General features: G+C 42.2%; 1 protein-coding gene across 1 annotated transcript; it reads left to right on the top strand.

The window, feature by feature from the left end:
• The first annotated feature begins 486 nt into the window (after positions 1 to 486).
• LOC139540146 (UPF0235 protein C15orf40 homolog) lies at positions 487 to 11,330 on the top strand. Its single transcript, XM_071343732.1, has 4 exons — positions 487 to 831; positions 9,817 to 9,946; positions 10,118 to 10,245; positions 10,337 to 11,330. Exons 1-4 carry the CDS (start codon positions 634 to 636, stop codon positions 10,427 to 10,429), a joined length of 549 nt encoding a protein of 182 aa, XP_071199833.1. The 5' UTR covers positions 487 to 633; the 3' UTR covers positions 10,430 to 11,330.
• Positions 11,331 to 12,204: the final 874 nt, after the last annotated feature.

The raw sequence follows: 12,204 nt of genomic DNA, 5'->3' as shown, positions 1-12,204 counted from the left end.
AATGAGCCATTTTATTTTCAATAAACTAACCTTTCTAAAAACATGTTTTCTCCATCCTCATGTAACACAAAAATGTGGAATACGTTGAGGGTTATGAATACTTTATGAAGGCACTGTATAGCCTAACCTATGGATTGTGCACCCATGAAATGCTAATATTTGTGTAAACTCTACACAGTTGTGTAAACTCTACACAGTTGTGTTCTGCTGATACCCCATTTCATGAGTGCACAATCAATAGGTTAGGCTGTACAGTGCATATAAGTATGCACCCAATGCAATTCTAAAGTATAATACATCCACAGTGAGATGAACAGATTTTTACTTTTTTTGTGTCAATTTAACTAATTATTGTATTTTATTGAATTTATATAACAACATTCCGACTTTGTTAAGTATTATCTAGTCCAAACATGGCATGATTCCACTATTTCAATGGGGACTTTTATTTTGAAAGCAAACCGGAAATTACACTGTTGTTGCTAATCTTTATTCTGGCTAGCTTCACATGGGTCTCAGGTAGCACTGTGTGCAGTAGCTTTGTTAACATTTTCTGACCGCTGTGCCTTGACGTTACTGGAGATAGATTTAAAAACAATGCACTGTAGTTTGAATAGTCACTGAGATTCCTTGATGTTCACCCAAACCCGTTCTCTTCGTTTAACCCGGATAACATTATTTCAGGTGTTACATTTGAGCAACTTTATCCAAAAGCGTCTGTCTCTCTACTTCTGTCGGAGACTGTCCTCATCATCACACCAGCTTGAGGGACCTTTGGCAGCAAGAAGAAATTACTCTGGAAACCATAACATGCCCAAAAAGGACAAAACGGTAGGGCTGTGCTAAAACAATGTCCGTGTAGTACAACCTCCGCCCATTATAGTACCCTGCCCAGAATTTAGATACTATTACTAACCGGCTACCACCTGCGGTACTCAAACCTGCACCTTGGAGAGTGCTACCCTATGTGCATAGTCATTGAACACTGGACACTTTAATAATGTCTACATAATGTTTTACCCACTTCACATGTATATACTGTATTGTAAAAGCCACTTTATGCTTGATCTGGAAATGTGGTCGGAGACTTCCTATGGAGGTTGTGACGCAATTACGAAGCCTCTGGGGCATGCAGAGGCCAAATCAAACTGTTCCGTTTTAAAATGTTGTAACATTGCGGAGGTCTCTGTATAGCTCCGCATTGACATGCTTGGTTGACAGTAGGTGGGGTGGTATGTGCTGTATACAAACTAACTTCCTTCACAATAGCTCTGCTCCACTAAGCTTTGAAAGCCTTAAAGTCTGCGGAGGCTGCATTGCTATAAATGCTGTACGGCCACGTCAATTACAGATTGACCACGAAGAGCCTTTAAGGCTCATCCTATATAACTACTGCTGTAGGCTACACACCGTTTCTATTCATATACTGGCCAGCAGCATACCACCCTGCATCCCACTGCTGGCTTTCTTCTGAAGTTAAGCAGGGTTGGTTCTGGATGGAAGACCAGATGCTGCTGGAAGTAGTGATGGAGGGCCAGTAGGAGGCACCATTTCCTCTGGTCTATTATTTTTTATCCCAATGCCCCAGGGCAGTGATTGGGGACATTGCCCTGTGTAAGGTTCCGTCTTTCGGATGGGACGTTAAACGGATGTCCTGACTCTCTGTGGTCACTAAAGATCCAATGGCACTTATTGTAAGAGTAGGGGTGTTAACCCCGGTGTCCTTGCTAAATTCCCAATCTGGCCCTCATACCATCACAGTCACATAATCATCCCCAATTTACAATTGGCTCATTCATCCCCCCTGTCCCCTGTAACTATTCCCCAGGTTGTTGCTGTAAATGAGAATGTGTTCTCAGTCAATTTACCTGGTAAAATAAGGGTAAAATAAATAATATCTATACTGTAGCGACCCAGGTTTATAAGGGCGGTTATCGACTCAGTCAATGGTGGTTCGGGCCAGAAGTTTGTGGGTTCAAGTCGCGCTCCCTGCCTGTTTCATTACATTGGTGTCGGAAGTGATTGGACCTCACATTGACTACAGTGTGTGTGCTTGACCGGTGAGCGCCTGCGTTCGTGTAATGGCCGAGCCCAATATTCTTTTAATGCTTACTTTTCCCTCATGTTGAAATTAGCAAGCAGGCAGGCTAGATAGTGCTGTTAGGTATTCGGTAGCTTGAAACTGTAGTGAATTCCGATTGGTCAATAGCAACGTGATGTCACGGAGTATTTGCATAAAGTTCCGTTTTCCCCAATATTGGTCCCACCCTGTTCACGTCCCTCACGTTTCTTTGTTTCATCGCCCCAAATGTGCTATGTGGATCTCTTGTGTATGACTGCGTCTGAGGTCTAGCGCAAGGAAGCGCTCCCTGCCTGTTTATTTACAATACACACCATCATATACATATATATTTATATTCCGTAGTCTGACATTGCTTGTTCTAATATTTCTATATTTCTTAATTCCTATATTTTTGTGATTTGCGTGTATTGTTTTATATTGTTAGGTATTACTGCACTGTTGGAGATAGGAACATAAGCATTTCGCTACACCTGCTATAACCTGCAAAATATGTGTACATGACTAATAAGAATTTGTTCTTAACTGACTTGCCTAGTTAAATGAAGGTTACATTTACATTTTTTAAATGTAATTACAATTTTGATTTGTGTAGCTTTGCTTGCCAGTCCAGAAGTCCAGATAGGACATATGAAAGAAAGATCATTGCTCAACGTTGTTTCCAACGGCTCTGCTAAAAACCACAGCTCCAAATTCACTCCATTCATAAATATTACAAGTTAACCAACACCCATCTATTTTTGTGACTAGCTGGACCTACCATTTGGTTTTGAAGTATTGAAACCAAACCATATGATTTTAATGAAAAGTATTTTAATAAACCAAATGAAAAGAAGCACTCATCATTTCAAATAGGCTACATGTCTTATCAAACAGAATATACACACTCTAAATAGGTCAGGAGCCAGACAGGAAGCCTAATAAGGACAATTAATTACTTAGGCCATATTATTTCAATCATTTCAAGGCTATAGCCTACAAAGAAATACATTGTGGAGCATTTGTGAGTGTGACATACTAGGCTGACAGAGACATTAAGCACTCAGCATTTAAACAACATTTAGTTGTATTAAATCATTATGGTCTATAAATTGTGCATATAGACTGTGATTTACTTAGAATTAAATGAAAAATGCCTTATTAGGCTCAGTGTTTTTGAATTCATTTTTGGAAACACGAGTTTGGGCAAAAATCTGTGACTTCAGGCTCATGCGATGGTGCCTGGCCAGCAGGCCAGCAGTGGAGAATATCCTCTCTGTGCTTGCAGATCCACTGGGGATGCTAAACACCCTTCGGCCACTCTTTCCAGGCTGGGAAGGGATGCGGAGTTGTTTTAGTTTTTTTACGATAGGTAGGACTAAAGGTTTTTAGGCTAAATAACACTGTCAAAACGGAAAACTCGAAAGAGGTAATATGCCAGGCATGATGGCCTATTGTATAGATAATAGAACAAAAATTAACTAAACTTTTAAGAGATCAGATTTTTTTTTTTATAAATACTTTGACACACACAATAGCTACCCACTTTCTTCCTTTCTGTACACATAGTAAGTACAACATCATGCTTTCAGGATACATGTATTTTCAGATTCCACCATGATTATTTAGTTGTGGACACAACACCACCGCATTCCCTCTTGCTCTTGGTCCTCCTCATCTTTGTAAGTCACCTTGATTTTGCACCTGTGTGCTTTATCAGTTTCTTTATGAAAATATTTGGCGAACTCCATGACAGTAGCTAAAGCATGAGGCAGCACACAGGTAGACTACAAATGCATGCTGGGCAGGGCATGCCCTGAGCTTGTGAAGTGAGCACTACTTGGAGCGCTACTGTAGCGAAATTGGAGCGGGCAAGAAGTCCAACACCCCAGCCTTTGGGAAACTCGAAACCTGCTCAAGTTAAATTGGGCACGCTCCGCTCCTCGCTCCAGCTTCGCTCACATACTCTGCTTGGGGCAGCACTGAATGATGCCTGACAGGCAGTCTCCCAGACTGTGTGCCACCCCCAAGACTACAGCCAATCACATGCAAGCAACAACGCAGCTAACTTGGCTAGTCTTATGAGTGAGCAAGCTAGCTAGGTAGTCTTGTTAGCTAGCTATCTAGCTTATCTATGCTGGTTGTTAGCTTATGTAACAGTATAGCTTCCGTCCCTCTCCTCACCCCTACCTGGGCTTGAACCAGGTAGCATCGTTACCCATCGCGCCACAAAAGCCGTTACCCATCGCGCCACAAAAGCCGCGGCCCTTGCAGAGCAAGGGGAACAACTACTTCAGAGTGACGTCACCGATTGAAACGCTATTAGCGCGCACCGCCGCTAACTAGCTAGCTATCCATTTCACATCGGTTACACTTAAATAACCAATGTGTATAATTGTAAACGATACTTTTATGGATAATATTAACATTTACAGAGTGGATGAGCTCCATTCCTGACAGGCTGATCAGATTCAGTAGCAGCCTGAGAGGTTGATACAGTGCAGTCGGAAAGTATTCAGACCCCATCTCTTTTCTACATTTTGTTACATTACAGCCTTATTCTAAAATTGATTAAATATTTTTTCCACTCATCAATCTACACACAATAACCCATAATAACAAAGCAAAATCAGGTATTGATAAATGTTTGCAATGTATTAAAAATAAGAAACAGAAATACCTAATTTACATACATATTCATACACTTTGCTATGTTTGTACAACTTGAAAAGAGTCCACCTGTGGTAAATTCAATTGATTGGACATGATTTGGAAAGGCACACACCTGTCTATATAAGGTCTCACAGTTGACGGTACATGTCAGAGCAAAAACCAAGCCTTGAGATTGAAGGAATTATCCATAGAGCTCCGAGACAGGATTGTGTTGAGGCACAGATTTGGGGAAGGGTACCAAAACATTTCTGCAGCATTGAAGGTCCCCAAGATCACAGTGGCCTCCATCATTCTTAAATGGAAGAAGTTTGGAACTACCAAGACTCTTCCTAGAGCTGAGCAATCGGGGGAGAAGGGCCTTGGTCAGGGAGGTGACCAAGAACCCGATTGTCACTCAGACAGAGTTCCAGAGTTCCTCTTTGGAGATGGGAGAACCTTTTAGAAGGACAATCATCTCTGCAGCACTCCACCAATCAGGCATTTATAGTACAGTCGTGGCCAAAAGTTTTGAGAAAGACACAAATATGAATTTTCACAAAGTCTGCTGCCTCAGTTTGTATTATGGCAATTTGCATATACTCCAGAATGTTATGAAGAGTGATCAGATCAATTGCAATTAATTGCAAAGTCCCTCTTTGCCATGCAAATGAACTGAATCCCCCCAAAACAATTTCTACTGCATTTCAGCCCTGCCAAAAAAGGACCAGCTGACATCATGTCAGTGATTTCTCGTTAACACAGGTGTGAGTGTTGACGAGGACAAGGCTGGAGATCACTCTGTCATGCTGATTGAGTTCGAATAACAGACTGGAAGCTTCAAAAGGAGGGTGGTGCTTGGAATCATTGTTCTTCCTCTGTCAATCATGGTTACCTGCAAGGAAACACGTGCCGTCATCATTGCTTTACACAAAAAGGGCTTCACAGGCAAGGATATTGCTGCCTGCAAGGAAAAATGTGCCGTCATCATTGCTTTGCACAAAAAGGGCTTCACAGGCAAGGATATTGCTGCCAGTAAGATTGCACCTAAATCAACCATTTATCGGATCATCAGGAACTTCAAGGAGAGCGGTTCAATTGTTGTGAAGAAGGCTTCAGGGCGCCCAAGAAAATCCAGCAAGTGCCAGGACCGTCTCCTAAAGTTGATTCAGTTGCGGGATCGGGGCACCACCAGTACAGAGCTTGCTCAGGAATGGCAGCAGGCAGGTGTGAGTGCATCTGTATGCACAGTGAGGTGAAGACTTTTGGAGGATAGCCTGGTGTCAAGAAGGGCAGCAAAGAAGCCACTTCTCTCCAGGAAAAACATCAGGGACAGACTGATATTCTGCAAAAGGTACAGGGATTGGACTGCTGAGGACTGGGGTAAAGTCATTTTCTCTGATGAATCCCCTTTCCGATTGTTTGGGGCATCCCGGAAAAAGCTTGTCCGGAGAAGACAAGGTGAGCGCTTCCATCAGTCCTGTGTCATGCCAACAGTAAAGCATCCTGAGACCATTCATGTGTGGGGTTGCTTCTCAGCCAAGGGAGTGGGCACACACTAAATTTTGCCTAAGAACACAGCCATGAATAAAGAATGCTACCAACACATCCTCCGAGAGCAACTTCTCCCAACCCTCCAGGAACAGTTTGGTGACGAACTGTGCCTTTTCCAGCATGATAGAGCACCTTGCCATAATGCAAAAGTGATAACTAAGTGGCTCGGGGAACAAAACAGCGATATTTTGGGTCCATGGCCAGGAAACTCCCCAGACCTTAATCCCATTGAGAACTTGTGGTCAATCCTCAAGAGGCGGGTGGACAAACAAAAACACACAAATTCTGACAAACTCCAAGCATTGATTATGCAAGAATGGGCTGCCATCAGGATGTGGCCCAGAAGTTAATTGACAGCATGCCAGGGCAGATTGCAGAGGTTTTGAAAAAGAAGGGTCAACACTGCAAATATTGACACTTTGCATCAACTTCATGTAATTGTCAATAAAAGCCTTTGACACTTATGAAATACTTGTAATTATACTTCAGTATTCCATAGTAACATCTGACAAAAATATCTAAAGACACTGAAGCAGCAAACTTTGTGGAAATTAATATTTGTGTCATTTTCAAAACCTTTGGCCAGGACTGTAGAGTGGCCAGACAGAAGCCACTCCTCAGTAAAATGCATGACAGCCCACTTGGAGTTTGCCAAAGGGCACCTAAAGGACTCAGAACATGAGGAACAAGATTCTCTGGTCTGATGAAACCAAGACTGAACTCTTTGGCCTGAATGCCAAGCGTCACATCTGGAGGAAACCTGGCACCATCCCTACGGTGAAGCATGGTGGTTGCAGAGAGAGGAGACTAGTCAGGATGAAGGGAATGATGAACAGAGGAAATTACAGAGAGATCCTTAATAAAAACCTGCTCAAGAGCGCTCAGGACCTCAGACTGGGGCGAAGGTTCACCTTCCAACAGGACAATGATCCTAAGCGCACAGCCAAAACAGTGCAGGAGTGGCTTCTGGAAAAGTCTCTGAATGTCCTTGAGTGGCCCAGCCAGAGCCTGGACTTGAACCCGATCAAACATCTCTGGAGAGACATGAAAATAGCTGTGCAGCGACACTCCCCTTCCAGCCTGACAGAGCGTGAGAGGATCTGCAGAGAAGATTGGGAGAACCACCCCAAATACAGGTGTGCCAAGCTTGTAGCGTCATACCCAAGAAGAGTTGAGGGTGTAATCGCTGCCAAAGGTGCTTCAACAAAGTACTGAGTAAAGGGTCTGAATACTTACATAAATGTAATATCATTTTTTTGTATACATTTGCAAAAATGTCTAAAAACCTGTTCTTACTTTGTCATTATGGGGTATTGTGTGTAGATTGATGAGGGGAAAAAAATATTAAATCCATTTTAAAATAAGGCTGTAATGTAAAAATGTGGAAAAAGTCAATGGGTCTGAATACTTTCTGAATGCACTGTAAATCAGGATTCTACCTTTTTTATTTTTTATTTTTATTTAACCTTTATTTAACCAGGTAGGCAAATTGAGAACACGTTCTCATTTACAATTGCGACCTGGCCAAGATAAAGCAAAGCAGTTCGACACATACAACAACACATAGTTACACATGGAGTAAAACAAACATATAGTCAATAATACAGTGAAAAAAAATAAGTCTATATACAATGTGAGCAAGTGAGGTGAGATAAGGGAGGTGAAGGCAGACAAATATATGTATAAATAAATAAAAATATAAAAGGCCATGGAGGCGAAGTGAGTACAACACAGCAAGTAAAATAAAAACTAAAAAAACACTGGAATGGTTGGTTTGCAGTGGAAGAAAGTGCAAAGTAGAGACAGAAATAATGGGGTGCAAAGGAGCAAAATAAATTAATAAATAAATACAGTAGGTAAAGAGGTAGTTGTTTGGGCTAAATTGTAGATGGGTTATGTACAGGTGCAGTAATCTATGAGCTGCTCTGACAGCTGGTGCTTAAAGCTAGTGAGGGAGATAGGTGTTTCCAGTTTCAGAGATTTTTGTAGTTCGTTCCAGTCATTGGCAGCAGAGAACTGGAAGGAGAGGCGTCCAAAGGAAGAATTGGTTTTGGGGGTGACTAGAGAGATATACCTGCTGGAGCGCGTGCTACAGGTAGGTGCTGCTATGGTGACCAGCGAGCTGAGATAAGGGGGGACTTTACCTAGCAGGGTCTTGTAGATGACCTGGAACCAGTGGGTTTGGCGACGAGTATGAAGCGAGGGCCAGCCAACGAGAGTGTACAGGTCGCAGTGGTGGGTAGTATATGGGGCTTTGGTGACAAAACGGATGGCACTGTGATAGACTGCATCCAATTTATTGAGTAGGGTTTTGGAGGCTATTTTGTAAATGACATCACCGAAGTCGAGGATTGGTAGGATGGTCAGTTTTACAAGGGTATGTTTGGCAGCATGAGTAAAGGATGCTTTGTTGCGGAATAGGAAGCCAATTCTAGATTTGACTTTGGATTGGAGATGTTTGATGTGAGTCTGGAAGGAGAGTTTACAGTCTAACCAGACACCTAGGTATTTGTAGTTGTCCACATATTCTAAGTCAGAGCCGTCCAAAGTAGTGATGTTGGACAGGCGGGCAGGAGCAGGCAGCGATCGGTTGAAGAGCATGCATTTGGTTTTACTTGTATTTAAGAGCAGTTGGAGGCCACGGAAGGAGAGTTGTATGGCATTGAAGCTCGCCTGGAGGGTTGTTAACACAGTGTCAAAAGAAGGCCTTGTTGGCTGTTTCATAGGTTAAGCTCCTTGCAGAAAGATTAGCAAACAGTGCATTATGTAAATGATCAAGAGTTAATTCCTGGCAGGCTGATTTAGATTCAATAGCAGCCTCAGAGGCTGGCAAGTCAGGATGCTGCCTTGTAGGCTGTCTGCAAGGAGCCTTACAAATGAAACAGCCTACAAGGCAGCATCCTGACAGTTAATCTACCTGCAAGGAGCTTTACCTATAAAACAGCCTAAAGCATCTAGACATCAGCCTCTGAGGCTGAAATTTAATCTGATCAGCCTGTCAGGAATGAAGCTCACCCACTGTGAGTGTAAATATTATACACAAAACATTAAGTGTCACTTATAATTACACACATATCAGTTATGTAGGTTAACAACCATCATAGATAACAAGCTAGCTTGCTAGCTAGCTAACAAGACTACCTAGCTAGCTCACAAGACTAGCCAAGTTAGCTGCGTTGTTCCTTGCATGCGATTGGCTGTAGTCTTGGGGGCAGCAAGCAGACTGGGAGACAGGGTTGTCTGTCAGGCATCGTTCAGGGCTTAAATACCCTGCGTTGTAATCAACCTGTGGCTGCTTGATGAAGTGGTTCTCATGCATCTGAAGAAATTAATAGATGATTCGTGGTACTTTTATTGTTTTGTGATCTCAACAAAACATCTTTTGTTATGTAGTGATCACGAGATAAATTACATAATGAGAACCATTTTTTATCTTATTCATATGTCCTCTCTGGAGAGGTTTGGTTAAGCTAATTGAGTCAAATGAACTTTCATGCAGACCAATGGCTACTTAGTACTGTACTGTAAACATTTTGTGCCTCTCTCTTCCTCAGAATAAAACTGTAGGCCTACAGAAGCCGTTGGAGAAACCTTCACCTTCTGGGCCAGTAGCTCGAAACAAGAACGGAGTGGTGACAATTTCAGTGCACGCGAAGCCTGGATCTAAACAGAACGCAATTACAGGTGCACTCTTTTTGTATGCCGAAAAATGATGGCAATAGAAACTCAACTATGAGACTAATTGAGGGCTAGCCCCATATTTGTGTGCTCACATTATTTGTGTATTTTTGGTGTGTAATACATTTAACGTAGCTAGGCTATGTCATTTTTTTAAACCAAAATTATCTTTCCCAGATGTGTCTATAGAGGCAGTAGGTGTCGCTATTGCCGCACCGCCAACAGATGGGGAGGCCAATGCGGAGCTTGTGCGGTATCTCTCCAAGGTGCTGGAGTTGAAGAGAAGTGAAGTCGTTTTGGACAAGGTTTGTTTATATAGCCTACTGTGTTGCCCATAACAGAACAGTTTTCAATTTAAACTAAAATGCTGCATCATGTCCTTATGTCTCTCTGCAGGGCTCCAGATCCAGAGAGAAGATTATTAAAGTGACTGGGTCACTAACCCCGGAGCAGGTGTTGGACAGGTTAAAGCAAGAGGCTTCTGGATGACATCATGGAGGACATCGTATTCCTGGTTCTATGCACCTTTACAGTATTGGTTGATTTTAAGACATCTATGGAAAACAGCTCAGATAAAACAAGATAGTAGCTATGTGTTTGCATCAGCTGATACATACACCAATAAATACACAATATGTGACATGCCCTATATGGAAGCATTCTACAATTATTTTAAATGTATAGGGGTCTGAAATGATTCCCAAAATGTTGAAGGAACCCTTGTTTACGGAGGCCATCCTCTCTCTTTTCTCAGAAATAATTAGCTTATCATCTTTTGCACTATATGATAGTTAAAATTAAATATATGAATCACAATGAGTCTTGCCTTACACGGAACCCAAACCGGATGCGCATGTGCGCCATCGTGCATACATTTATTTTGTCCCCTGTTGTGGAAAATTGCAAGATTATTTTATAATGCTTGTATTACATTATAATGGTTGTTTTATTTGACAGAATAGAGTAGTCTGTTAACTATTGTGTGTGTGTTCCACTGAGGATGGGCCTCTATGAGATAGCACTGACAGAGGAGATTTACGATGTCTTTGGGTGATAAAACCTAAAGAGCATTCCAGATTGGATGAGGTAATGGTTCTGTGCTATGAAGTACCAGGAACGAGATTAGAACCTCGTCTTATGGACCAAACTGAGCGATAATTTATAGTGAATGTTATCTGGCAAAGGGATACTCCTTTCTCAATTATAAAGGCCCTTTGTGAAGATTTCCTAAGATCTGTGGTTCGTCATGTAGGTTGAGAGGGGTGTTGGCTATAAAAGATCTTTGTAATTTTCTGTAGTAACTTCCAATGGTTCATTAGAAATGGTGCATCATTGAAAGTCAAATTGCTATTGCAATGCTCTTATTATTAAAGATGTAGTTTAAGTATAACTCTGACTGGTGTGTGAAGTTTGTAACTCGCCTCATCTGGTAAAGCAGAAATATGCCACCACACCCCCCACACCAAACGTGATCACGACACGCAGGTTAAAATATCAAAACAAACTGAACCAATGACATTAATTTGGGGACAGGTCGAAAAGCATTAAACATGTATGGCAATTTAGCTAGTTAGCTTGCACTTTCTAGCTAATTTATCCTATTTAGCAAGCTTGCTGTTGCTAGCTAATTTGTCCTGGGATATAAACATTGAGTTGTTATTTTACCTGAAATGCACAAGTTCCTCAACTCTGACAATTAATCCACACATAAAACGGCCAACCGAATCGTTTCTAGTCATCTCTCCTCCTTCCAGGCTTTTTCATCTTTGAACTTATATGGTGATCGGCATCTAAACTTTCATAGTATTGTAACGACCCTGGATTTATAAGCGCGGATATCGACTCTGTCGCAAGAGCATGCTTTTGCGGCACAGCCCATAGCGCGCTGGACCTCGGGCTAGAAGGTCGAGGGTTCGAGACCTGCTCCCTGCTGTTTCATTACAGTATTACCACAACGACCGGCAACACAGTTCGTCTTTCAATCCCCCACGTGGGTATAACCAATGAGGAGATGGCACGTGGGTACCTGCTTCTATAAACCAATGAGGAGATGGGAAAGGCAGGACTTTCAGCGCGATCTGCGTCACAAATAGAAAGGAGTTCTATTTTAGCCCTTGGCATCGCAGACGCTCGTTGGCGCGCGTGAGCAGTGGGTGCAATAATTGAATAACATGGATTTCAAAATTTATTTTGCCACGCTCGCGCACGCGAGGTGTGGTCAGCATGTCAGGTGTGGTTACTTATTTGATTGCTATTGATGTATC

The sequence above is a fragment of the Salvelinus alpinus genome, chromosome 15 (assembly GCF_045679555.1).
Source record: "Salvelinus alpinus chromosome 15, SLU_Salpinus.1, whole genome shotgun sequence".
Classification (NCBI taxonomy): Eukaryota; Metazoa; Chordata; class Actinopteri; order Salmoniformes; family Salmonidae; genus Salvelinus; species Salvelinus alpinus.
This window is presented reverse-complemented; position numbering and strand designations above follow the sequence as displayed.

Excerpts from the sequence above, each read along its gene's own strand:
- LOC139540146 (XM_071343732.1), top strand. The coding sequence starts at position 634 with ATGTTCACCCAAACCCGTTCTCTTCGTTTAACCCGGATAACATTATTT. Across the intron at positions 9,947-10,117 it reads TAAACAGAACGCAATTACAG|ATGTGTCTATAGAGGCAGTA; the intron begins GTGCACTCTTTT and ends TATCTTTCCCAG. Across the intron at positions 10,246-10,336 it reads GTGAAGTCGTTTTGGACAAG|GGCTCCAGATCCAGAGAGAA; the intron begins GTTTGTTTATAT and ends GTCTCTCTGCAG.